The following is a 27,409-nucleotide window of genomic DNA, read 5'->3' as shown; positions in this document are numbered from 1 at the left end:
ATGTCATTTTTATACACATTTTATTTCTGAATTCTGTTCTACATAATCATGTCAACTAAAAAGTATTCGTTATGTTATGGAGCCAGATCTGATCCTCCGTTTAGTCACAGTGTCCTCCGTTTAGTTGCGCTTAGGCGGCGCCGCTCCGCGGTTCCCCTGGCGGCCACCAGGTGGCTCCACAATGCTGCTGAACCTGATAACCACGTCTTGGGTGAACATGTTGGGCAGCAAAAAGTCACGCATGGTGTCCACCCCGGTTCGGGGCAGCCTGTCGAACGGATAGCCCATGGGTCGCTTGTCGGGGTATCGGGAGTCCTTCATTCCGCAAAAGATCATGGCTCCCTCACAGCTGGTAGGTTGACGGTTGGGTACGTCCACCTGGGGAAAGAAATCGCCAAAAATTAATCGAAGAAATTATCAATAGAATATTGAGCATGGTATATTTAGGACTCCAGATTACACAGATAACAGATTACATTATTTGGTTACACAAATCAAGAACTAGGTAGCCTATTCTAGCTGGTGCAACCAGCATTTGTATTTAACTTTACTCATCAATTCTACTCAATGATAAAACTATTAACTAACTGAACAGGAGAGTGAAGTAGAACTAAAATTATAAACAGAATTGAAAATTTAATTTTCCAACTCGTTCCAGAAATATGGATTTCTTTGTTTTCAACTCTTTGATTCAATAATTGGAAGCCTTTGATACATCAGCATTACTGAGCTTATTGTTACAGTAATCATTTGTGGATCGGAATGGAGGAATTTTCAACTCACCCGATCCTCGGCATAGTTGGATACCATGACGAACAGGGTGCAGGGGAATCCTTCAGGCGTGCCCTTGGGTATCAACATGTGCTCAGGCCAGCCACATCCACAGTAGTTGAATTCGGCCAGGTTGGCATTGTTGGCCACGTTGAGGTCGCGGAAGGTCCTCTCGAACGGGATGATCAGACTCGACTGGTTCGAGCGTCGGGTCACTGTGTTGTTCTTTGGTTGGACTACACACAAAATAGAATAACACAATTTTGATTTAGAATACAAATATACCATAGTAATATTGACAATATCAGAGTCTGTTTTTTTATTAAGGAGCACAACATCTCCCATGATAAAATTTGAATAAAAAAGTCATATTTTTTCATGGATTATTCAAATTAATTTCTTTTTGGGAGATGTACCAGGAGCATGATAGTCTATAAACATTCAGTCTGGAATATTAGATGTGAAGATTCCATGTAGATTAGATGTGTTTCTATGTAGGATCCAAAATAATGTGACATAGGATACACGTTGTAGAAAATGTAACTTGGGTTCAGAGTTTCTTGGAAATGTTACCAATAATAATTCAATAATTCTTTATTGTCATATACAGTGCACAAGAAAACATAGGCTACATAAATGTGTTTGTGCCATAGGAATAAAAATTAATAAAAAAAATATATTTCATTATTATAACCAAGAATATATTATTGCTAGGATATACAAAATTTGTAAGTTTTATGAAAAAATTGTAAAATTTGTGTATTTGTAATTCCGTTATAAAAAATTCAATGACTGCATCGCAAGCATGCCCACTATATCTATATTTATTAATAACAAACACAACCACGATACAGCCACTAACCGATGACCCAAAACAGTATTATACAAAACGGAACATACACAATACATTATTAAATTGCACCAACACAACAACAAAGGAAATAGTCTCACATGAGTCTGAGACTTGTGTGTGGGACGAGTACCATTATAATGTGATATTTTGTCACTTAGATTGTTAAGTAGAAGTTTTAGAGGAATAAAAAATATTAGCTCTACTGAGAGGAGTCTAAGTAGAGAATGTAGCTCAAAGGATACAAATTTATTGAATTAGAATATTTTAAAATTATACTGCTTCAATTTACAGAATTCATTTCGAATCAATAATCTTTTTTTTGGTGCTGCAGTGTGTACTTACTGTGCTGTGATGGGTGATATTAATATTGATTAAAACGAATTGAATTTTCACAACCACCAATTTATTAGACTGGATGAACTATTTCAAGCTACTAGTAGCCTCAGTAGCATCAGTTTACTAGGAATTGATTCAAACATTCAAACTACTTACAGTTATGTACGAATCTGTCCAACTCAATCATGAGCCTTCTTTGATCGTTGAAGAGGAACGGCACACCACGCTCATCCATGGTTGGAGCCAGGAAAATGCGCACGGTTCCCTGTCTGGCCTGGCCGTTATTAGCCACCTAATAAATCAGAAATCGTTTGTGATTATTCCCTAGAAACCAGCAGTTCCAGCACAATGCAGCAGAATAAAATAAAAATACTCAGAAAAACCTACTAAAGGCTAAATTTTAAATATGAATGTTCAAAATATGCATTTGTTTAGTTATTAGTAAAAATAATATGAATCATATAAACTTCCGTGAAGTGTGTTTCAGAACGATACTTGGAACAAATTGATTCATGCTCTAATTTTCCATAAATTTAGTTGGGATAAATTCACTACTGATTAATTTTAGGAAATGAAATTCAATAGAATTAATTCCAATAATATTATCAGCAATAGTATTGTTTTGCGTTGGAAAGAAACGCAATGTTTCCAATAAATTTACGTTTCAAGGAATTCGAAAATTATAATAATATAAAAATGTTATTTGTCAATATTAATCAGAGTACCACATAGACGTATTGGAAGATTTATTCTGTTTTTATTTTGAAATGGAAAAAATACACATCTCTGATTACAGTATTTAATTTATTGTACATATATTTAATTTTATTATAATTTGTCAAAAATGCAATTATTTCTCTTGGATTTTCTAAAAATATAATTATTTTATACGATGTGATATTCAGTTTGTAAATCTCTAAATAGGCCTACTAAAGTGTGTTGCCCTACTACCTTCTCTGTGCAAATATACAAATTGACCAGAATTTAAATTGAATTTTGTACAGCTATTCCTATCATCACCAACATCTGTATGCAAATTTCTTCAGAATCAATACCGTAGTGAGTAATTGGATTTTTGTTGAATCATTTATAGTCAACCAGCAACCAGAGCAACATGACGGATAAGATGTATGAAGTCTGGAGAAAAATCAATAATATTCTATATTATAGTTATTTGTATTCAAAATTAATATTGAGTTTCAAATTTTTTTTCTCAAAAAGAAAATAACACATTTTTAAATGTTTATATCTTTGGAACAGAAGCAAATTTTGCAAATACATTGACATAGTCGTGTTCCTCTTGTCAAGTTAGTCCACTATATAATTTTCAACTATAGTTTCAAGGATTCTGAAATTTGACAATATAAGTTTAATATATTATTATATTTGAGAATATTAGATAGTTGAAGCAGTATTGTCTTATATATTTTATAATGTATAAATATGTTGTCTCACCTGAATTTTGATCTCGAACGGCCTGTGCTGGAGATGCGTGAATCTGGCAAAGACGTTGCCCCTTGGAGCAAAGTCCATGCCACGTGACAGGTTGACGTCGTTCTGCTGCCAGAACGTGGAGAACTGGTTTTTGGGCGAATTCATGCTGTTCACTTCGATACTGGTCACGCGCATTCCGCTGAATTCCAACTGTAAAACAAGGGAGAGGTTGTTGAAGTATACAGCAATGTTTGATATATTATATTTATGTATGGACATGAAATATGGAATGAAGAGTTTTGGGATTGGTTTGTTGAGGCAGAGATAATTAAGCTGAGAACTAACTTCTTTCTGGTTGAGGTAAATGATCGATGTATGGTGGTTGTTAGGCTAGGTACTTGTATGCTGCTCAATTTCAAATCGAGCTACAACAAAAATATTGTTGTTAGGGACCTATCATTATAAAAATTGAAATAGAAAATGTCAGAAGTTTTTTATTGTTCTATCAATGAAATAAAGATGAAGGTATGAAATACATATACATGCCTGCCGGGTTGGTCTAGTAGCGTTAGGATCGTTACAAACTTCAGTCTGTTAGTACTGTCTATCTAGTTAATTGGTTCGAATCCCGACGTTGGCATGGACGTTTGATAATCTATTCACCCACACATTTTCTATTACCCACGCACACCCACGCACAAGCAAAAAGCTCATGTGGGCATCATCCGCAATAAAAAAATTATAGCAATCAAGGAATGACGGTAGATGAAAGGGGTGAAAAACTGTCAAAAAATTGTTGTGACTTGAAGAGTAGAATGGAAAATGAAGAAAAGCTGTTTTTGAGTTGGTGAAGCAGAAATGTGGAATGGAAATGAGGAATGAAATGAATTGAGTTTAGGTAATAGAAATGGAGAAATCAAATCTAGGAAAATGGAATATTTAATAGAAACCTTATGTGAGATAAAATGTTTAATTGGAGATGGATAGAGTAAATGAAGGTCAGTTACCTGTTGAGTAGTGTATGGTGCCAAAGTCTGCTTATGTTTTTGGAAAACATCGTCAATGAAAGCATGCCAGCGGTAGAAGATAGGGTCTCTCATGGCGGTCGCTGAGTCACCCATCACACCGAATGTTTCCTGAAAATTACAAACATTATCTATTGAGAGAAAATTCATTGCAAGGAATTCTTAAGATTCGTTCTCCTATAAATAAATAATATATGTCTTGTCTAAATGTTATTCAAGAGCATGTATATTATTGAAAAAAAGAATCTAGTTATAGAATGTAAGCTACTTGATGTAGCTCAAGATCATGGAAATGAGATCATCCTATTATAATAAAAATCTTTAATGTAGAAATTTGCAATCTTTCTCAATATTTTGAAGTCAAAATTCTTGTGAGAGAGTTGTAATAATATTATCAGGCTACTAAAACTACTGGCATTTTTTCAGAGAAATGTTGGATTTGTTCTTAATTTAAAGTATTTTTTTTAATTCTGCAAAATATGCTTTTATAAATGCTCCAATTCACTGAAACTGGCTTAATGAACATAATATTTTTTTCACAGTGTCTCAAAAAACGTGTCTGGACTCAAAATGAACTATGATAAAATTATTTGATAAAGTTGGACAGTATCTATATAATATTATTATTCACTAAACTCACCAAATGCTTGAAGTTAGGGTCATGAGAAAGAGCAATAGCCACATGTCCAAGATTGTGGGTGTCTCCATACAGATTTCGGTTTGGAGAAAGGATACTGGCCTCCAAAATATTACCCAGAATATTCACTCCGTTGTCGTTTAGTAGGTTCATGGTCTGGCCTTGTTCCTGGAGACAAATATTGAAAAAATTACAATAGCCCAACTAATTTTATATAGTATTGATTATTAATACGTAATTACACAAACTTAAACAAAATTAATCATCAATTATTGATAAAATAACTAACCAAATAAATTATAAATTGTATGAATTGATGAAATAACTAACTGAATAATCGCAAAAAAACTGAACTACTGTAGGTACAAAAATGATTTTTATTCAATAATAGCTTTGATTATGGATACGTTAAAGATATTACGTTATACGATTAAAGTTATGTATACGTTACTTCTATATTTCCTCTATGGAAATAGTAATGATTTATGATAATGATATATGATATTTACAATTATAGGCCTAATGATACTCAAATGATTTATATTATTTACAATGATAGTCCTAATAACTCTCAGATGATTTATATTATTCAGTTATTATTGATTTTAGTGCTAAAATGATTTATTCTCTATTAAATTACAACGAGCAGAAGTAGAATAATATGGGTTTTTAAATAAACATTATTTTATGTGAGAAATGAAATTGGAGAATAAGAGAAATAAAATATTTTACTTACATTCACAACTTGGCCGGTACTAACAGCCTCATACAATCGGTCTCTCCAACGTTCCAAATCTTGAATGTCAAATACCAGACGGTCTACTTCACGGTTTATATCCTGCAACAGAATAATAAAAAGAAATTATTTATAAATTGATATATGTTACATAAAGTCATGCTATTCTGAATTCTTTCAGTAGAAAGAGTTACCTACCGTACTCTACTCAAATCTCATAAGCAAGCAGCACAGAGCTTACAAGTGCGGTAATGATCATCTTAAATTCCACAGATGAAATAATAAAAAATGATTTATTCTATTCTGTTCATCTCAGTAGTATGCAGAAGCTCTGCTAACATTCCTTAATCAATAACAAATTCAATAAGGCTATAAAAATCACAGCTTTATAGAATAGGGCTCTAGCTGACAAGGATATTTTTTTACAAATATTTCAGCATTATCATGTTCTTGGGAGTTCTTCCATATGACAAGGGTATTTCTTCGAATAATTGCAAATAATCAATGCATTGATATCAGTTATAGGATGGATACTGTACCTTGAGAATTGTGTTGGGTGTACGGGCAGGCCAGACTCTGCTGGATGAGAGACTGTCCAGTTTGGGGAAATATCCCTCAGGGATCGGTTCGCGCAGCGCTGTGAACTTCTCAACACGAGCCAGCTTGTTGCACAAACGCTCAAAGTTGTATCTGAAGAAATGAAAGTAGAAAATTGTTTCAACTTCACCAAGTAAGAACAGGTTCTTAGGGCAGTAAGATGCTATAGATTGAAAATAAGGATCAGATTACAAAGAAGAGAAAATATTGTTGTAAGACTACAATAATATGAATGAATCCTATGTGAAATTTGTTGAGGAATAAAACAGAGTCATTGGGTGGGAAGTGTAGACTATAGGCTTAACAGTTATTTTAAAGTATTTCAAGGTATAAAGTAGCAAGCTATAATGCATAAGCTATGAAGTTATTTCAAGGCTTTTTTAAGTAGGTAATATGTTGATGTAGCCACATGAAAAAACCTGAATACGATAATCCAATTTTTATTTTGAGTACAGTAGGCTACTGTTGATAATGAGACTGGTGATGTCGGGAAGTTGCAGTCAAATGCTGGGAATAAAATGTGACATTGACAAAAGGCCTACCTATTCGATGTTATATAGATTATCATGCAGTTCCACAATATCGACAGAGATTCTACAAGAAGTTGTGATGTGTCTAGTGAACAAATCAGATCCAAAGGTACCGTAATACTACTACTCAATAGACAAAATACACTAGTTTTAAATAAATGATTGTAGGAATGAAAGATGCTTCAGATTTTCAAATCTTAATTGATGAAATCATGTTGAAATGTGGTGTCTGTCTTGTTGGTTAGAGAGTTGTAACTCTTTTGTATTAAATGTGGAATTTATAATCAACCGAAGCCGAGCACCGCAATTTGTTGAGCTTAAATGAATTCCAAAGGGAAATTGTACTACTGTATAGGTACTGATATCCCCAAATTCACTAGTTCTAAAGATATTGTTAAGCTATAGTTCTGAATAATACATTTCTTACCGTCCAACCAACTGCTGATGCATGAAGTAGAAGAGCTCACCGCGACGGTCCTTGTCGACAACTGCGCGGGGGCCATTGAAGGGATAGACGAGATGCCAATGCCAGTGGTGCAGGTTGATGCCAAGGTCCTCTCGGAAGTAGGCCACTCTGTGCTCCTCATCCAGGTCCGACGCCGTGTAGTCCATCGGGATCTCGATCGGGTCCTTAAGAGAGAAAATTAAATTGAGAGATAAAAAAATGCACAATCTACAATTGAAAAATCCAAAGTGAATGCATAGGAATAAGAGAAAATGGGATATCTATCGGGCCCTTGAAGGTGGACGAATAATGGGGAAATTTTGAAATTGAATCAATAATGATGACTTATTAGTTTGAAAATACATTACTTCTTGTTACTAATGAATGTTAACTCTGTTAAATACTGTCAATTCTATTTTCTATATAAATAATACTCTGGTCTGCATTTTTTAATATGGTAGGCAACTGTTGAAAATGTGACTAGTGAAGCCAAGATACTATCAGCTCACTAACAGTCTGGTTCTTAAAAAAAATCGAATAGAATATATTTGTCATTAGGTACTTTAATTCATTATACGAGTAGGCCTATAGAGTACGTAACACACAATGTCAACAGATACAAATATGACTTGTATCTTATGAATAGTGAGTGTCATTTATTTATTACTTATACAGTAGTCTACTCATAATATTAATATTATCATATACAAATAATTTTTGTAACCCACTATCAATGATTGGTATTATTCACAAATGCCGTACACATTCACAGGTCACAAATTGTGCATATTTAATTGCTGGAGAAGTACAGTATATGCTGATTCTAGTCTGGTGGGTCAACAACTGGCAAATTATAATGTGTCAAAATTCGATAAAATTTAATATTATAAGTGAAATGGATTATTATTATTTAAATGAAACGATTTGAATAATTTCTCAACCACTTGATCATTAACACATTTTCGATGGAAAACTTTCGGTTATTAAAACCAAGCATTACGACTTTCATAATTTAATCTATTAAATTTTGCTACTTCAAGGTTATATGCTTCCATTCTACTAGAGAGATTAATATAATAGCGTAAGAATCGAAACCTGTTTCTAAAATTTGTTTTGTTAGATGAAAGTTACGTGGTTGCGCCAATTTTCAAGTCGTTTTATTCAATGTGAACATTTAGCATACTATCACCTCATCTACAATACAGAAAATTCTATTGGAATTTTAGGGAACGTGCTCTTGAAACATAGTACAAAAAAGTATGTATATGATCTGACTCGAGCATCTTACCGAATCAATTCCAGGCACCACATCGTTGAGGTTGGCCTCCTGGCGTGCCTTTCCGAACACAGATCCAGCCATGAACTTGTCGGGGAAGAACTCGCAGAGGGGAGGGATGTCGATGCCCTTGGTGTCCTCGCGATGCAGCAGGGTGACGGAGAACGCATAGTTGAACAGCTGAGGGTTCATGTTTTGGCGGCAGAAGGCGGCGCACGACTCCAGGTCATCCAGGTTGCGGAGACCTGCCACATAAACATGGCAAAAATGCACAGGAAAAGGGATTCAAGTCAGATTCAAAATCAACTATAGTTGAGAGAAAACTAACACTATACAAATTGTACTTATTCATATAGCTTTTATCGGCAGAGAGACCCTTTTGGATGTTCTGCCTTACCATTGTGTTACCAAATGTAATTTCCTATTTTAACACTCAAGTTTATAGGTTAGATATTGGGTTCTACAATAAAATTCAACTTCAAATTCCAGCATGACTTCCTTCTTTTGTCAGAAGGTATGTGACATTTGCAATTAGTACAAATCCATTTTATTCTTACAAGGATTGTCAAGTTTTAACACTTTTTGCAATTTAGCATTCTATTGTCAATGCTAATTTCCGGCTCGATTGGCTTCTAATCCTTTTAAACACATCATTTCTGTTTTGTATATTATATGGAATATTTGGAACGAAAATCGAGCTCAAATTGAAGTGAAAGAAGGGGCGTCTACCACAGGAAAACTTTTAAAATATATAGGCTCAAAGAGGGTGTTCTCAATCTATTTGGGTACAAATAAGAATTTCAGGAAAATGTAGCAAATTGTTCTATTCTTTTTTATTTTTTTTTGTCAATGAGTTACCGGTAAAGGCGCGTACCGTCACAAAAAAGTACTGCCTGTGATCATCTATCGTATACTCATTGAACTTCTTCTTCATGCCACAGACTTATTCTATATTATGACATGTTCTATTATTTTTTAATCTAGGTTTTTTTCGGTTGAAACCAGCTCACCCATTAATATCTCGATGAGCCGTCCGGCCATCTGCTGGTGATAGGGCACAAAAGTGGAGAACTGCTCAGTCTTGCCCAACTGCATGGGCAAGTCCAGGTTGGGCAGGGTGATTGGCTTCAGGTTCACCTGGTTCTTGGAGCCCCATCGGTTAGAGATGTTCGTGTTCTTGTAGCGGTCCTCCTGTCAAAATCAACCACAACAAATGAATTATTTCAACTAGCCTCATTGAAATCAAACTACAATAATTCTTTAGGCTACTCATCATAGAGCTTTAATAGTTTATTTAAAAGCTATTAGGCCAATTTATTACTAAAATGTAATACGGTTCCGGTATTTACTATTATATTGAATTATCATCTTATACCGTACCGTATATTATTCTATCATAGTCACATAAGAGAATATAAAAATCATGGGTATAATGATATTTATAAATGGGCTCCTAGTTGTTTATGACTTGCTAATCATATTAAAATTCTAATCTAGAAATGTAGAAATCTAGAAAAATTCCAATTCCAATCACTCATAGTGTAAAAGTTGTATGATTTGTAATATATACATTGTATTTTGTATTGCATTGCATTGTATTGTATTAATTCTCATCTATAAAGTGAATTTTCATTCCTCGATTGTAAAAGTTTTCTTATTTTGTACCCTGATTTTGTATTGTGGCCCGTGTGTGGAACGATTCTTACTTGTAATATAACTATAGCTTAAGTAGAATTTAATGTAACTAAGGTTATTGAATATTTGATGTAAGTATCCAAGGCAAATACTGATATTTTTGTTTTGTATGAATGAATAGTTTTTATTTTTATGAATATGTGGATGGAATTGAGATGAGATCCTAAGTTAAGTCGTATTCTTATTGCATATAGGCCTATATTGTGATCTGAATTGGAGAATCTTCAGATTGTAAAATAACAACAATATTAAGAGACTTTTGTTTGAATGCGTTGAAGAACTTCTATAGTTCAATCTCTTGTGCTGTAACCTATAATTTACTATAGCCCCAATAAAAATAGAATAGGTTATAGGCTAATTTTTGAAACAATTTTGAAGATAAATTTTTAATTTTAATTTACAATTTTTTAATGATTACGTTCTAATTTATGGAGTCCATCAGTTATGAGTATGAGACAAGTTGTGTAAATAGTTTTACATCAACATTAAGTTTACATAATTCTACACTGATTAAATCAAACCTTGTCTTGGTTTAAAAGGAAATCTTGTACAGTAAAATACTCTATCGACGATTGTTCAAATAATAACTAGGTACCATAATAATAATTTTCAAACTTGATAGTTATACAATAATAATTATTATTATTAGAATACAAAAATAAATTATTTCATATTAATAATATATGTGTGAAATTATATACCGTAATGCAGTGTAAGGAATAATATTATGTTGATTTTAGTTTCTATGGAAGTATTTCATTGGCTCTTTGTAATAGAATTGGTGTAACACATTTACTCACCAGATAGTCATCGGGAAGATTGAATGTGATTTGATCATCACCCTTGGGAATGAAGAGGGGTTCATTGGGTCGGTCCAGCAGAGCCAAGAGTCTGTTCTTGTTGGCCATTGTTCTCAATCTGTCAGGAAATAAATTATGAAAATAAAAAAATAACATTATAATTCAGTTATGGGGAAATTCAATTACAAAACTAATTGGAACAAGAATTTGAGTCTCTACAGAGCTAAAACAACTACGATAGTTGAAAAATCCTATTGATTTAATATTTAATGACTAGACTTTGGGAATAATATAAATCAATGTGACTCTTCCCATGCATAATATAACTCACAGAGTGACCCAAAAGTCTTTACTCATCTTAAAGCTGACGAGGTTGCATAACTTAATGATTCTTGGGCCACGCAATGTTATAAAACTTTTGAATAATATGCAATAAATAACACATTGGCAAACACATGAATTCTCATGCAATTGCACAATTTATGAAATGAATTCTTCTCTTTTTCATAAAATCTGCAAAGATCAGATTTAATTCTCTCTTCATATGCGTATGCGGCCTGAGGCGTTAGTGAATATATTCATCTTTAACTAATATATCTACGAATGTATTAAACTACCGTAATTCAGATGATAAATTATTATGAGATAATCAATAAAAATGAATTTGTTAGTTATAAAGTAGATTATGTTGGATGATAAATATTGATATTATGAAAACAGGCCAGTAAAAAATAGAATTAGGCCAGTAAACTATAAACACCACGTAAAGTAGTTTAATGACTCAGTATGATGTAGCCTAAAAAATCAGTACCATACAATATCACTTCCAAACTATTGGAAAAGGCTAGTGGATCCAAAATTGTGGTGTTGATGGATGAGCAATTGGAAATTAATTTACCAGTTATGTTATTCAATGACGTAAGTTACATACCGTACAAAATTCTATTGTCAAAATAGCGATCAGTACAAGTGTGGTTCAATAATACCCGTGCAGGTCTGTATGATGTACAAATTCACTTTCAAATAATTGGAAAACATTTCAGGAATTTAATATTTTTAATGACAATAATGACCCTCTAAATTGTTCTGTCAGGTAAATGAGCAAGTTCATAATTTGAAGAAATCCATACAGCGATATACGGTACATTGCGAGGATAGGCCAATAGAAGTAAGTGGGGCTTGAACCTGCGTATAAGGAAGCCTCCTAGTGAAAAATCACTTACAAATATTTGCAAAAAGACCGCTATGGAATTATAATTTTTAGCATCATTATACTTCAAGGTAGATTATCTGATGATGATAGTGAAATTACAGCTAATTTTGAAAATAGGTCAGAACAGTGTGGTTTAATTACCCCATATGAAGCAAAATCGCTTTCGAATCAATGACAAGAGCAGAGTAGGCTAGCGGTGGGATTTGGGATTTGGGTGGGTTGTGGCTTTCTTGATAAATCCCACATGACGTGGACAGATTCGGCTGCGGCTTACTAAGCAATCAAGTGCCCAACTCCAAATTACTCACGCCGATTCATCTCACTTCTAGTTTTGCAAATAGAGGCGAATTTTGCTAATCGTTTACCTTTACGATCGATGTCTCTTTTCAAAATTCGATTGCGAATATATTCTACATTCATATATTTATATATTTAATGTATTGGTTTGGAATGAAATATAACTAAGCCTATCTACACTTTTTTGATGTAGGCTATTTCACACGAAATACAGAAAAAAGTGTCCCCCTGCAGTCTAAAAAATTTGATTGCCTTACATGTGGAATTCATCAAAAAATCATAAAAGTGTGTTGATACATCGCAGCTCGGAATGGATCGAGAAACCATCATCTTTAACTATTCAGGAATTAGAATGAGTTCCTGTGCTCTAGTTTTATAAATACTCGGTGTCAAACAGATTTCACGTTTGTCGATATATCTGCTTGTTTCGAAATTTGAAATTGATTTTATTGAAAATAGTAGAAATCTGGATATGAGAATACTAGGATATTAGTATTCTGGATACTAGGCCATATTCATGAGTTCTGGTGTTCTATTTCTACAAAATACTGGATAATATCACTGATTTTGATAGTTTTGAAATTCTTTGATGACTGAAGTGTTTCAAAATTTGAATGTGAAATAGAGAATATATTGAAAATTTATTAATTCTTGCTAAATATTGAAATCGATTTAATAGAGCTTCAATGAGTTATGACAGTTGAGTTCCATCAATATTCATTAATAAACTGCAAAAAAATTCTAAGAAGTATAAATGCATTACAAGAGAGGCTTTCTATGACGAGAAATGATAAATAATTAATAACAAATATTTTGTAGATGCATTTTACCGAGATATTTCTATCGATTATACTTGAACGGAGCACAGTAGCTTTACCCATTGTAAAACTTCATGTTTCAAATTTTTAATTTTCAGAATATCAAATAGACATAATTTTGGTCTGAGTGATTGTTTCGTAATAATTAGGTACAATATAACCAGATGCAGATAATGAATGAGTATAATCAAGCATTGTTTTCACTACACAGAGCAAAACTATGTGAAAAAATCGTATGTATTGAATCAGTTTTTACTGAATAGTTCGATTTCCCGAATAAAAAAATGTGCTATTGTACATACCAGTTGAACAGAAGACTAAATAGATATTGGAGGTAGTTTCAGTGTAGTAGGCCTACTTAGAGGAGTTGAAGTCCTAGCTTGGCTAACACCTTAATAGCAGCTCACACTGGAAGGCACTGATGATAATTGAAACTTGGGAGGCCTTTTTATACAAAACTGACAACATTAATTTTCAAATATGACAATAGATAGAACACAAAAGAAAACCCTAAACACAATTCAATATGAAAACAATCAAAACCACACCGATAGAGCCGGTGGTTAACACATTTTGGTCAACTTCAAAAAGACAGATAAGACAAGAATAAATTTTTTGATTAGTCCATGATAATATATCCTACTATAATATTTTCATTAACTATTGAATTCGAAAGTTGACAAACAAATACTGAATGTGAGATAACTGTAACTATTCAATTGTTATAATATGCTTATTAGAAGAATTGGGTGGATTTTTTTGGAACGAAAAATACTTCAAGTTTCTATTGTTTAATCGTAGCCTGATAGGTAATAGGTATGCGGTTTGGTAGGCCCTTCATGGATTATCAATTGAACTCTTCAAAAATGATGTTTTAATTTTACATTATACTGTGAACTATTCTACTGGGTTGACTGATTGATTAATAAATTGAATTTATGCTAGTTTCATTACAAACTCACCATCGGTTTTTGTTTTTATGTTAATTTAAAGAAATATTCGATGCTACAATGATACAAGCATAATTTACCATTGATCTGAATAGATTCACGTTATTTGGATCCAAACAGATAATTGAAAATACCTATCTTTTTATTCAATTTGGATACAGAGAGTTGTAAAGATATGAATTGCCAAACTAATAATTTACCAGAATAGCAACAAACTCGTTTGGATTGATATTGATACACCATTAACTATCTAATAAAGTGAAATGACTAATTCCTTGTTATTGTGATTGATGAATGGTTGTATTAATATTTTTTGCACCACTTTCTTTTTATTTTGTTCTAATTTTTATTGTTGTTATTTGCATGTATTGTTTTTGCTATGTAATCTCTGTATCAAACTTGTATGTGTGTATAAAAATAAATTGAATGAATATTATTCTGTATTTGAAAATATTGTTCGAGTTCCAACCATGGTTTTCATTGATTTATATCTATTATCTTGATTTCTCAATGCCCAAATCTTTTTATGCATAATTCTGTAATAATTGGGACTAATTCAGCTCTTATCATTCGATATGGATATCTACTTCAATATTATTATTATAAATAAATTTTCAAACCTAAAAATGAGAATCTTGGAATTAAGACAAGATAGGAATGAATGTAGGGCTCACTCACCACAAGACCTTGACAAATGCCATCAATAAATAAGGATTTAACTGGCAGTTAGGGGCGGTTTTCTTCATGACCATGGATTAGTGTCAAGTTCTGCCTTGAGACAAGGAAAAAAGCAACTCACCTAAGGTAGGTACCGTAATGTACAGGAATAAGACGGTGGTTGTAATTTGGACTGGTCCTCAGTAACCTGAGGCTACCATTCTTTTATTCAGAGAAATCATTTTAAAATGGAATAATACTGCGGAAAAGCAAACCGCAATAGGGAAATTCAAGCTTACTCTGCTTACATATTCGCTCTTATTTGTAGTGCTGGAGAGGAGTCCTCATATAATAAGCCTCATTACAATATTTATTCATTTATCTATTAGTTGATTAATTAATTTTATTTATTCATTTTGGGGTCTGGCTGTTGCACTCTAATATGGAAATAAATGAATAATATGAAATAATTAATGCTGTTGCACTCAAATATGTAAATGAATAAAAAAACTGTTCCAAGTTTTCAATTTCAAAGACAACTCTTCTGGCCATACTCTTACTGTGTGAGCTACTCTTGAACGGGCCTCCATCCCAACAAAAAACTGTCGTCAAAAATTCCGTCTCGAGTGAAATTCTTTATCAATTTGAAACTTGATACGTTGTTGTAAACTTGTGACGCGCCGGCGACTTTCCAAAGCAATATCATCATCAGACAGCGTGTTGTGCTGTTGTTTTAGAAACGACAAATTACAAGTGCAGAAGAGAGCTGAAAAGAAGTTTTTTGAACAAATAATGGGAAACGAGAGTCAAGATAAGGAGCGAAGAAAGTGAAAGTGCTGAAAGGAGAGGCTGAAGGAAGTAAACGTGCTGGAAAGAGAGGAAAACAGACTAGAAGTGCGGAAAAGAGAGGCAGAAAACGCTTGAGGCCTGATTAAGAGGCAAAAAGTGATGGTGATGTATTCAAGCCCCATCTCAACTTGCGCGAGTCCGAATTTATAACACAACTGCACTACAAACGCTGTTTTGAAACAATTTATTCAAGTTTCAGATTAAAACAGGAGGATGTTGTGATGTTGTTGGTGCTCTGTTAACTTGCAGCTCAATTACGGAAATGGTTTCGGGGAAGTAGCCGAGGTTATTCTAATAAGAAAATGTCGAAAAAGTTTTCTAACAATCAGAAAAATTGTAATTGTGTGCGGTAAATGCGAGATTCTCTTGCTACTTTACGAGATTTGAGGTTTTGGTTTCTGGATTTTTAGTTTATGAAGTTATCTCAAATGGAAAGACTGGAAATTGTCGCAACCAGTCATTATAAAGTAGAACAGGGCTTATCTCTGGTCTATATTCTGAATAATTGATTATTATTATATGTAATTTGTTAATCTACAACCTTTATTAATAATCAATTAATATTTTTGAAATTGAATAATCAATTTTGAATGACTGTGTATGTTATAAAACATGCATGACACCACCTACCCGATATATGCTATTTTTAGTGCATAACCCTTTCAATTAATTCTAGTATGAACCAACTTGTAAATTTGATAATAAATGGGGAGTCCGATCTCACTAGGCATCAAACCTGCATCACTGAAATCAATCTGAAAAAAACAAACCAATTCAAAGTTCGATCTAATTAACAAAGAACCGACAAATATGTCAATAGTAAAACTAGAATAATGTTTTCCAATCATCGAGCAAGAAATCATACATATGCAAACTTTCCATCCACACATTTCTGGTTGAGAAGGGTTGGGTAGGGAGATGGGGGCAAGCGTAACACAGTTGAGATTGGATCTTGTGAAAAAGAGTAACTGAATAAAGTATTGCTCAATTTGCAGTGAATTCGGTTCATTCTCCACTCCACTCCACTCCGCTGTTGCCAACTGATTCTTCCATCAGTTCTCCTCTTTCTCCGTATCCTCTCTTCACTTTTACTTTCCATTGGCTTAAAAATGTTCCATTTTCCTACTGCTTTTCTCTCTTCTACTCTTTCCATCTCCTTCCATCACATTGTTTCCATCTTCTTACTCCTTCTCCTCCCCTTCTAAGCACCTCCTCCTCCAAAATCCTTCTTAATCTTTTCCAATATTTCCACTTCTTCTTCTTCTTCTTCTTCTTCTTCTTCTTCTTCTTCTTCTTCTTCTTCTCTTCTTCTTATTCTTCTTCCTTTTCTTCTTCTTCTTTTCACCGTTTCCATGGATGATAATAGTAGTGATTGCATGTTCAATTATTATGTTTTGCTATACAATGTACTATTTGTTATACTTGTTTTTGTACGATTAATTATTTTGTTATTAGTTAAACTTCCTTTCTCCATTTGCTTCCATGGTGACAACATATCAGCTGCTTCTTCATTCGTTAGCTTGTGATTGGTCGAATTTTGAATTTTCAACTCCGATTGGCTGTCACGTATAGACTGACAACATATCAGTTGCTCTCTCATTGGTTTGCCAGTGATTACTACAATGTTGTTTTAATTGACATCTTCTTCTCCACTTTCTTCTCCAAATTTTCCTCCAGCTATGTTCTTCTATGACTATGACTATTACTATGTTTCTGTTATTTTGGTTTTTGTGTCTCCGGTATTTCGTTAAGATTTTTTATCTGCATCCTCATTTTTTTCTGTCTTGAATCTTGTGTTGTTAATTCTTAATTTTGTATTGTATAAACCGCATTAATTTCTTCTTCTCTCTTACTGACAAGTTGAACATTTTTACACCCTTAATATTTCACAACTTCTTCTCTCAGTTCATCCTTCCCGTTTATCCCGTATCATCCGTCATCTGTCGTTTATAATTTCTTCTTTTTCTTCTCTTGTACAAAGAAGAAAAATAATATTGTCCTCCGATTCTCTATTATCCGTTTTCTTGAACCTACTCTTACTTTTCTCCTATCATTTTCCTGTTCAATTTTCCATTTTGCTCTATCCTTTCTTTTCTTTTATCCTTTCCCTTCTTTGTCTTCCCTATATGTATCCTTTCTGACATTCCTCTTCCTCTTTGTTCTAATTTTCCAATATCCTTCTCAATCCTCTTCTTATTCATTCTTTTCTCTCATTCCCTATCTTTTTATCTCCGCCCTGGACTTTCCATCTTCTTTCTTATCCTTCATGGTTATTGTCATTCTATCCTTTTTTCTGGCAGGCAGAGCCTCGATTTTTTGCCGGTCCGACTCAATAAATCACAGCGACTGGCGAAATCCAATTCCAAGTTTAGCAAGCTAATTCACACACACCACATTGCAAAGGTTCTATTGCCACACTCCACATACATTTATTACATTTTCGGAATCTTCACTAAGCTATCTGTTGCTTTTGAGCTAGAAAAAGGAAAAATAAGTATTTAAATTATCTTATGAAGGATGAAGATACGAGTACTTTGAATGTTATCTTTATTTCAATAAAAATTTAAAAACACTTATGAAGTGAAAATTCATTTACTATTGGTAGTGACGATCGTTTCGACCTGGTGTGGGTCATCATCAGATAGTCTTATGTTATTCCCTATTATAGGTTGAATGAGGAATCAGTTCTTGCTATTTGCAATGACAATATTGATATTATAAAAACTGAATGTGTGTGAAAGTCTGTGAATGAAAAATACAAGTCTATGTAATTAGTTAATCTCTGTTCATCTCTAAATGATTAGTCGTTGTGCCGAATTTTTTTTCAAAATTATAACTTCTTCAAGATAATTTTTATTAGAGTGCTGGATTAACTTGCGATTGGAGTAATTTCATGATGTAATTCAGCACATTACGTAATTAAATTCTAATATTTCCTCCATTTTTTTCCAACGTTTTCCTCGAGTACTTAGAATTTCTTGCAGACGCTAAATCATCACAAACAATCAGTTGAACATCCATTCTATTGCTGGGTCTTCTACTTTGCTTGAGGAAATTTTACTGCATTCTGTCTTTGTTAGTTGTATTCCTTTCTCGTTCTACTGAGGGAAATTATTGTCGTCCCCACCACGTCCTTTGTAATTGGGTAAAATTCTATTGGCTTCATTACCAAACCTGATACCTAAATTTTGAGCCTGTTCCTGTCGACTTGGAGACCTGAAAAAGAGACCACTTTTAGATTCTGTAGAGTACAGATGTTTTTTGAGCTAAATTATATCTCTGTCCGATTATATCTTTGTCTGATTGAATCATGACATATACTTATCTTGTTCTTTGTTCTCTCCTGGAGACTAATGTTATTTATTTTCATTATTATTGGAAATCATTCATCCCGTCAGTTTTGAAATCGCTAATCTTTTTATTAACTTTATTAATGGCGTAGTTAATTTCCATTCAGAGCGGTTGACTGCTGCAATTCGTTTATTTCAGGCTATATGGATTAGTAACAGTCGAAACCCCATTTAAGAGTGAGTAATGAATATTTTATAGTATTGTTGTATTGTCTTTATTTTGATAATTTTACTTGTCAGGTAACAACACCTGATTAAACAGTTTTTCGTTTTCTTTTATTTTTTAACGGATTAAAGGGATTCTATATTGTATCATGATGATTTTAAATTGTTCATCATTCTTTTAACTAGTAATTTCTTTTCATAATCCCATTCATTATAGATTTAAAATTCTACAATTAGAACCTATAATAGTTCTTTCGTTTGTCATTTAATATTTAATGTAAATAATTGTATGTATGTATTGTATTCATTAGATAATTTCATGAGAAATCATTCATTGAATACAATATTAAGTATGCCATTTATTCTAGAATTACAAAGTAGTTGTGACTTGTGTTGCAGTTTTTTTTTTGTGTTCGTGTATTCTCGAATACTCATTCGATGATTGAGCTGTAAATAAATATGCCGTGCTGTCGAACGAGGGCTGACGAATTTACCGACCGAGATGGCCGGTTATATCGGATATCTGACCTTGCCGTGCGGGGCTGAAAGACGATCTTCGATCTGACGCCACTAGCCCGATGCCTGAGGCCCTTCACTCTCATCCATCACCCTTTGGACACCGGACTCGAGGACGATAGATCTTAGATAAGTATTTGATACCCCCCACTACAATATCATATGTGCCCCCGTAAATTTGGTCTCTTAAAGACATTAGTATCTTAAAGACACAAGTATTTGGTCTTTTAAAGACATGTGTTGGTCTCTTAAAGACAGATTCATTATTTGATTATTCATGTAAAGATGTGCTTGTAATACTAATCTATCAAAATTAGTTTTATTATTATAAGAGCAGTCAGTCAACCGCATATCTATGTTCTTATTTACAAGACCCTCAAACCACTAGAATTAGGATCACATCATTGACCAGATTCAAATCGACAGACCTCAGGGCCTAGCACAATTTCAACAACTAAGCCTTCTCCGACAAAATCATTTGTCATCAGGAGAGTGGCTTATCGTCATTATAATTATTTTAATTCAATTCAATAATGTTGAACGAAATTCTAAATTAATTGCTATGAGAAATCCTGCAATCTTGAAATTTTCTGCTACAGCAAATATTGACAACAGGGAATTATCATGAATAGGTTGCGAATGATTTAATACACATCTCATTCCTTTTCACCCGTCAACTTATATAAATATAATAGCAATATAGGTTCGGAACCCACCTAAAACTGTAGCTCCGTTCATCTCTCATTATCATCTGCCTCATTACCCACGCACAAGCCTGAAGATCAAGTGGGCATCACCCTCAGCAAAAAAAGAACTAATTATTGTGATCAGCTTATCCATGTTGCTTATGCGTTATAAAGTTGTAATAATAACTTGCAATAATGGTCATAATTTTTTTAATTCATCAAAAACAATTACATCACAAATTAGAATACTATAAAAATTAAAACAATTGAACTTTAACTTTCCAAGGTAAGAACATAACCTATTTTTATGGACATGTTATTATATAATATATCAAAATTTGGGAACATAATAGTTTTTGGCTATGCTATGCATGTTGTTCTTCCCTGATCATATTCATATGATTTGTAATCGAATTAACAAATGAATAAATAAAAAATAAAATAATGAAACGAGTACAAGTAGCTCACTCAAGTACTGATGATAAAGCACCCGTGCTATGCACCCCTATTGTTTGTGACATACATATTGTGACAATGTTTGTAATGAATGAAGTGCAAGTACTTCATATGATGGTTACAATGGATAAAGTACAACCAGGCCCTACTAGTAACAAGTGCATCCCTCCTGTGCATGTTGTATTGTTTACTAATTTTCAGTCAATAGGTACTACATTGTATGAATGCATTTACTCCCAAGGAGAGATGTGGCTGCGCTTCCTGGTACTCTAGCACTCTATATATACTCTTTCTAATTCTATGTACTTTATGTACTCAGTACTCTATTTACTATTTTAAGTCTATGTACTCTATGTACTCGACTGCGTATGCTCCTTACCTTAACATGTACTCTATTAGATTGCACAATGAACTTCCTGGCTCACGTCAGTTCACTACAAACTGTCAGCATTCCTCATGCAAAACATCAATGCTTTCCATATAACCAATGCTGACAGTATGAAGTGAATGTTACGTCTAGTCTATTATATTAGCAGACAGCTTCCAGCTATTGTAGGTGGATATGCTATTTGACAATAGCATTGTCATAAGGGAGGGGGTGGGGGGTGATTGATAGTGGGGAATGGTTGTGATAAGGAAGGGTTGATGAGGGTGATAATGGGCTGAAATGGGAAGTGGAAGAATGAAGAGGGGGTGAAAAAGTGAAAAAAGGAGTAGAACAGTACGCTATTGAAATATTAGGTACATATTGTAAGTTACCATCCCACACATATATGATCTTAACCCTTCCACTACCAAGCGGGGTAATTGGACTACCCCAACCCACATTTCCCCCATTTTTTTGTAGATAATGTTGTTGTATTTCATTGAAACCTTGAGTACTTGTTAAAAACATATCACTTTAGTTGTTTTTTCTCATAAAATCATTTCATTCCTCTTATTTTTTCAATTATTAGCAGATTTATCCTCGGGGTAACTCTATTACCCCGCTTGGTATTCCATGTCATGCAATTTTTTGGTATATTCCATCCATTATCAGAATGCATAAGATATAAATTTAATGTCCAATCATCATTTTTTCGCCAAACCTGATTCATAATGATCACTTGAAATCTAAATTTGAAAAAATTGCTTCTCTATAGCCATAATTTAATTATTTGACAACATTTCCCCTACATCTATTTGATAGAATGCTCAATCTTTTTGTCCTGTCAGTTTTTGATTGAAAACATATTTTTCAACAAAATAAATTTATTTTTAATTACATTAAAAGCTTTTATAATGCATTTCATAGATGAATTGATGGAAAAAATATAGAATAAAGAAATAAAACAGAAATCTTGTTGGGGTGACCCAGTTACCCCAGTTGGTATTCCGTGTATGTGAAGAAGGTTGGTAGTCCAAGGGTTGACATGTGTTTTAAATGTTATTAATTAAAGTAACAAACTCACCAAAAATAAACATTCAGTCATCGAAATGGGCTCAAAGAATTATGTTGTGTAAAAAAGAAAGTTGTAAAAACGAAAATAAACAGAAGTTTATAAAGTAATTTGGGAGGATCTTATTTCGAAATATAAGATAATTATCCTACTTTTGGTGGCTCGTGTGCAAGATTGAATTCAACGGGAAGTGTTTTGTAAAAAAGTGAAGTGAAATATTTTCTACAAAATGTCTTACTAAAGCTGAGTTTACACCGGAGTTAATAACACAACTTTCTAACATTTAATAATAACAACATGTTGAGTTGCGTTTACACCGGAGTTGATAACATGAGTCATTAAAAAAAAGTTGTCAACTTGACTGAATCGACAAAAGATTCTCTTGAAAAAAGTTGTGTTTTCAACAAAAAATTCCTTGTTATTAACAAGATTTATGTTATCCATCGTGAGTCGGCAACTTTTGTTAATAATAGGTTACTATCTTCCCCGCAACCCCCTCGCCCAGCATCCCTACCCTACAACTACAGCTGTTCCCTAATAGCTACAGCTGCAGATGAAACACATGACAAAGCTATTAACTTTTGTTGATAACAAAACTAGCAGCAAAAAGAAAAATGTTATTAACTAATGTTGAAAACTTTTGTTTTAAACTCTGGTGAAAATGCATTATAATTTATTTACATTAGATCAGATAAAGATAATTATTTTAATAATCACTCACATGTTTCAATTTGAATTTGAAGACAATTTTTTGTTTTTTATTCCGGCTGTTATATCATATGAATAGTCTCGTTAAATAAAATCATATGGAAGTCAATTATATTGATAAGAAGATCTTGTTAATAAAGGAATTTTTTGTTAGAAACATGAGTTACTCTTTCCTGTATAGGGCTACTTGTAATATAAATATAAAGAAAATGAAAATCTCAGTACCCTTTTTTTAAAATATTTCATCACAACATGTTTCGGTCATTTATGCCATTTTCAAGTGATATGAATTAAATAAATAAATACTATTGGACGATTCTTATTTTGATCATATGTTAGTGTATTCATATGTTTTTATGAACTTCATATAAGAATTTCATATTTATAAAGCAGCAAAATTAAACAGAGATAAAATAATAAACTTAATCCAATTGGACACCAATAACCCCATTTTTGATAGAATCATGCGAATTTAAACCCAAAATTTACAGTCCTAGTTCATAAAAACATATGAATACACTAACATATGATCAAAATAAGAATCTTCCGATAGTATTTATTTATTTGATTCATATCACTTGAAAATGGCATAAATGACCGAAGCATGTTGTGATAAAATATTAAAAAAAAAGGGTACTGAGATTTTTATTTTCTTTATATTTATGAGTTATTAACTTTTGTCAAGAGAAATTTTTGACGATCCAGTCAAGTTAATAAACTTTTGTTAATAACTCGTGTTATTAACTCCGGTGTTAATCACACAAGTTTTTAACATTTTCGTTATTAACTGATGTTAATTGCAAAAGTCATTTATATCATGTTAAGCTGCATTTACACTGGAGTTAATAACACGACTTATTAACAAAAAGTTATCAACTTGACTTAATCGACAAAAATTGATCTTAATAAAAGTTAATAACTCATGTTTTTAATAGAACATTCATTGTTATTAACAAGATATGTTATCCATCGAGAGTCGGTAAAGATCAAAGAAAATGTTAAGAGAAATTTTTGACGATTCAGTAAAGTTAATAACTTTTTGTTAATAACTCGTGTTATTAACTTCGATGTAAACACAGCTTCAGCAAGATCAAATAATGCGATTTGATGAAAATAGCAAAAGAACTTGATATGAATCTTCCTTTCAACCCAAGAGTGGTACGAATAAGAAGATTGATTACCGAATAAAAGGCTATGACGAAGAGTTTCCCAAGAATTTGATCACGTAGAGAGGCTTACAAGAGATACAGGCGATTGGAATCGATGCTCTTGTAACCTGGTTTAACTGATTGGAAAAATTTATGAATTTTAAAACACGAGATTAATTTGAATTTCTTTGTCTGATTAATGAAAAATTATTTCAATCAAATAGACAAACTGGGAATTTATGAGTTGATGCAATAATGTAATAGATTGAAAATTATCTGACTGATTGTGAAATGGTTTTAAATATTAAAAGTTATTCAATGCCAATGCCAAGATAAGAAGGGTATTTCTATCTCTCGACCTAGAGTATCAGAGATGAATAGAGTATTAGAGTTGGAAGCAACAGACCGTCGGAAGAAACATTTTTTGGTACCTCAAAGAAGTAACTCATAGGGTGTGCAGGTTACGACATGCTTTAGGGTATGTATAGGTGAGAAAATTAGGAGAAAGTGAGAGTGTCACTATAACTCGAATGGGTTATAGCTCGAATGGGACTCCTCAGTCCTCAGCATGTAGCTTAGGATAGGGAGCACAGCTGTCTGGAACAATCTGTAGTAGCATGGCTGTTTGGCAGGGAGGACGCGTGGCTTGTCTGGAACTGCAGACATGGAGGTCTGGCTGGAAAGAAGCACGGCTGTCTGGAACTGTAGAAGCATGGCTATCTGGCAGGGAGGAAGTGTGTCTGTCCTGAAGCATAGCTGAGCGGAGTATTGTTTGATTTAGAGGTTTGAGAAAACGTTGATGGGGACGCGATAGAGCCCACAAGGTTAAGGATCAAATGTTCAAGTTTTATCGGAAATCCGAAGAATTTAAATTGTTTGTTTTATTTAGTGAAGGGTAATGTGTGGCTTGAGGGCAAGCCAATTCATCACACTGGCCGAATTGTAGGGAATATTTCATTTTGAAAGTTACCATCCCACATATGATCTTAACATGTGTTTTATATGTTATTAATTAAAGTAACAAACTCACCAAAAAAAAAAATTCAGTCATCGAAATGGGCTCAAAGAATTATGCTGTGTGAAATTGAAAGTTGTAAAAACGAAAATAAACAGAAGTTTATAATATAATTTGGGAGGATCTTATTTCGAAACATAAGCTATCATGAGGAATCAAATGGAATCAAATATACATATTTCATAAAAGAAGGGATTGCCTGGAGTTCCTCTATGATATATACTTATAATATGTAAAGTTCGTCTACGCTATCTTTGTAATATGTAAAGTGGAAAATGAAGACACTCATATCTATATTTCTGTTAGCTTTTGTAGCTTCCTACATTAGAGTTAATAATGTTTAGATGAGATTGAATTGTATGTGTGTAATAGTATCGTTGAAACAAGGATTGTGGTCCACGATAAATAAGAGTATAGCAGAAAGAAGAAATGCAGGGGAGGAGGAGGAGGAGAAGGAGAAGTAGAAGGAGAAGAAGAATAAAAACTTTGGACGAAGGAAGGGGAAGGGAAGAGTAGAAAAAAGGGAGGGAAAGGATAACAAGGATAAGAAAGAGAAAAATAAGCGTGAGTGATAAAGAGTAGTTGAAAGGAGAAGGCTGTTAAAGGTGAAGTTAAAATGAGGAAATGATGATGAGTGATAAAGGAGAATGAGAGCGAAAAAAGAAAAAGCAAGACAAAAAAGAAGGAAAGTGAAATGAGACCAGTAAAAGAGATGAGATGAGGATTGGGTTGAAGCAGGAGAGAGAGTTTTTGATGGAGAACAGAATAAGGAAGTGATATGGAATAGATAAAAATTATAAATTCAATCTCATCTTCTTCAAGTGAAGAAGATGAGATAGAAAGAAGGAAGAGGATTGAATAGAATTGCTGCCTTCATTTTAAGCCTGGGAGGAGGAGAAAGGGGAGGAGAGAAGAAGAAGATAAGAAGAAATTTAGAATAAAAACAATAATGAGGAGTGCAAAGAAGCAGTAGAAAAGAAACAGCTTAAGAAGATAATATAGAAGAATAGGAATACATAGATCAACAGAAAAAGGAAACACATGAACGTTGTACATATTAAATATGTAAATATTAATTTTTAGACCAGGAAATTCATTCACCAAAATCAGTCATAGTTGTTGGCTCAGACCAACTTACTATCGTCTATTGTTTGTTTCGCTTCTACCAACCAGTTAGCCGGTTTCAATTCGAATTCAAATCATAGAGCAGCTTCGCATGAAATTGGATTATTGTTCCTAGTACAAAGTTAGTTAGTAGGAGAGCTAGTTAACACAAATTAATAACCAACTATTGATTGATGTGTTTGGAAATGGGGAGGAAGCTCTGTACATATTTGTTATGTTATGAATCTGTGAATATTGTTGGTGTGATTGCATTGATTGGAGTACGGTAGTTTGAATAGAGTGAATTCAAATGATTATCATAATCTATTATTAATGTTCATCTCTTTTCTGTATAGGGCTACTTGTAATATAAATATGAAGAACTTGAAAATGGCATAAATGTCTGAAACATGTTGTGATAAAATATTTCAAAAAAAGGGTACTGAGATTTTTATTTTCTTTATATTTATATTATTACACTTGAAAATGGCATAAATGTCCGAAACATGTTGTGATAAAATATTTCAAAAAAAGGGTACTGAGATTTTTATTTTCTTTATATTTATATTATTACACTTGAAAATGGCATAAATGTCCGAAACATGTTGTGATAAAATATTTCAAAAAAGGGTACTGAGATTTTTATTTTCTTTATATTTATATTATTAATGTTGTATTCTTTAAATCCTCAAAAGTAAATGACAAAGAGAATATGCTTCGCAGCACAGTTCATTGATCCATTATTATGAATAGGCCTACTTAAAATCTTTTTTCTTGAGTAGTTTAGTATCAAAGCAAATAGAGAGACCTTTCTCTATTCGCTTCCGTTTAGTATTAAATATATTACATGAGTTAGACAATCAAACTCAGTGTGAATGTTATCATTCCACTTCATTTTGAAAA

General features: G+C 33.1%; 1 protein-coding gene across 2 annotated transcripts in view; it reads right to left on the bottom strand.

Moving 5' to 3' along the window:
* Positions 1-27,409, bottom strand: part of LOC111047790 (phenoloxidase 1) — an 88,498-nt gene continuing 61,089 nt past the window's right edge. Inside the window, exons 1-13 of one of the 2 annotated variants that reach the window (XM_039421001.1) lie at positions 13,766-13,920; positions 11,136-11,253; positions 9,651-9,831; positions 8,653-8,885; positions 7,347-7,549; positions 6,332-6,482; positions 5,793-5,894; positions 5,060-5,224; positions 4,402-4,530; positions 3,416-3,604; positions 2,117-2,252; positions 784-1,007; positions 4-378 (exon numbers count right to left, since the gene is read on the bottom strand). In XM_039421001.1, coding sequence (XP_039276935.1) covers positions 121-378; positions 784-1,007; positions 2,117-2,252; positions 3,416-3,604; positions 4,402-4,530; positions 5,060-5,224; positions 5,793-5,894; positions 6,332-6,482; positions 7,347-7,549; positions 8,653-8,885; positions 9,651-9,831; positions 11,136-11,243 — 2,079 coding nt within the window. In that variant the 5' untranslated portion in view covers positions 11,244-11,253; positions 13,766-13,920 and the 3' untranslated portion in view covers positions 4-120. Of the gene's footprint in view, positions 379-783; positions 1,008-2,116; positions 2,253-3,415; positions 3,605-4,401; positions 4,531-5,059; positions 5,225-5,792; positions 5,895-6,331; positions 6,483-7,346; positions 7,550-8,652; positions 8,886-9,650; positions 9,832-11,135; positions 11,254-13,765; positions 13,921-27,409 lie in introns of those variants that run through there. The other variant, XM_039421002.1, reaches the window with a different exon arrangement.

The sequence above is a fragment of the Nilaparvata lugens genome, chromosome 2 (assembly GCF_014356525.2).
Source record: "Nilaparvata lugens isolate BPH chromosome 2, ASM1435652v1, whole genome shotgun sequence".
In the NCBI taxonomy this organism is placed as follows: Eukaryota; Metazoa; Arthropoda; class Insecta; order Hemiptera; family Delphacidae; genus Nilaparvata; species Nilaparvata lugens.
The sequence above is the reverse complement of the archived record's forward strand: the minus strand, read 5'-3'. Positions and strand labels throughout refer to the sequence as shown.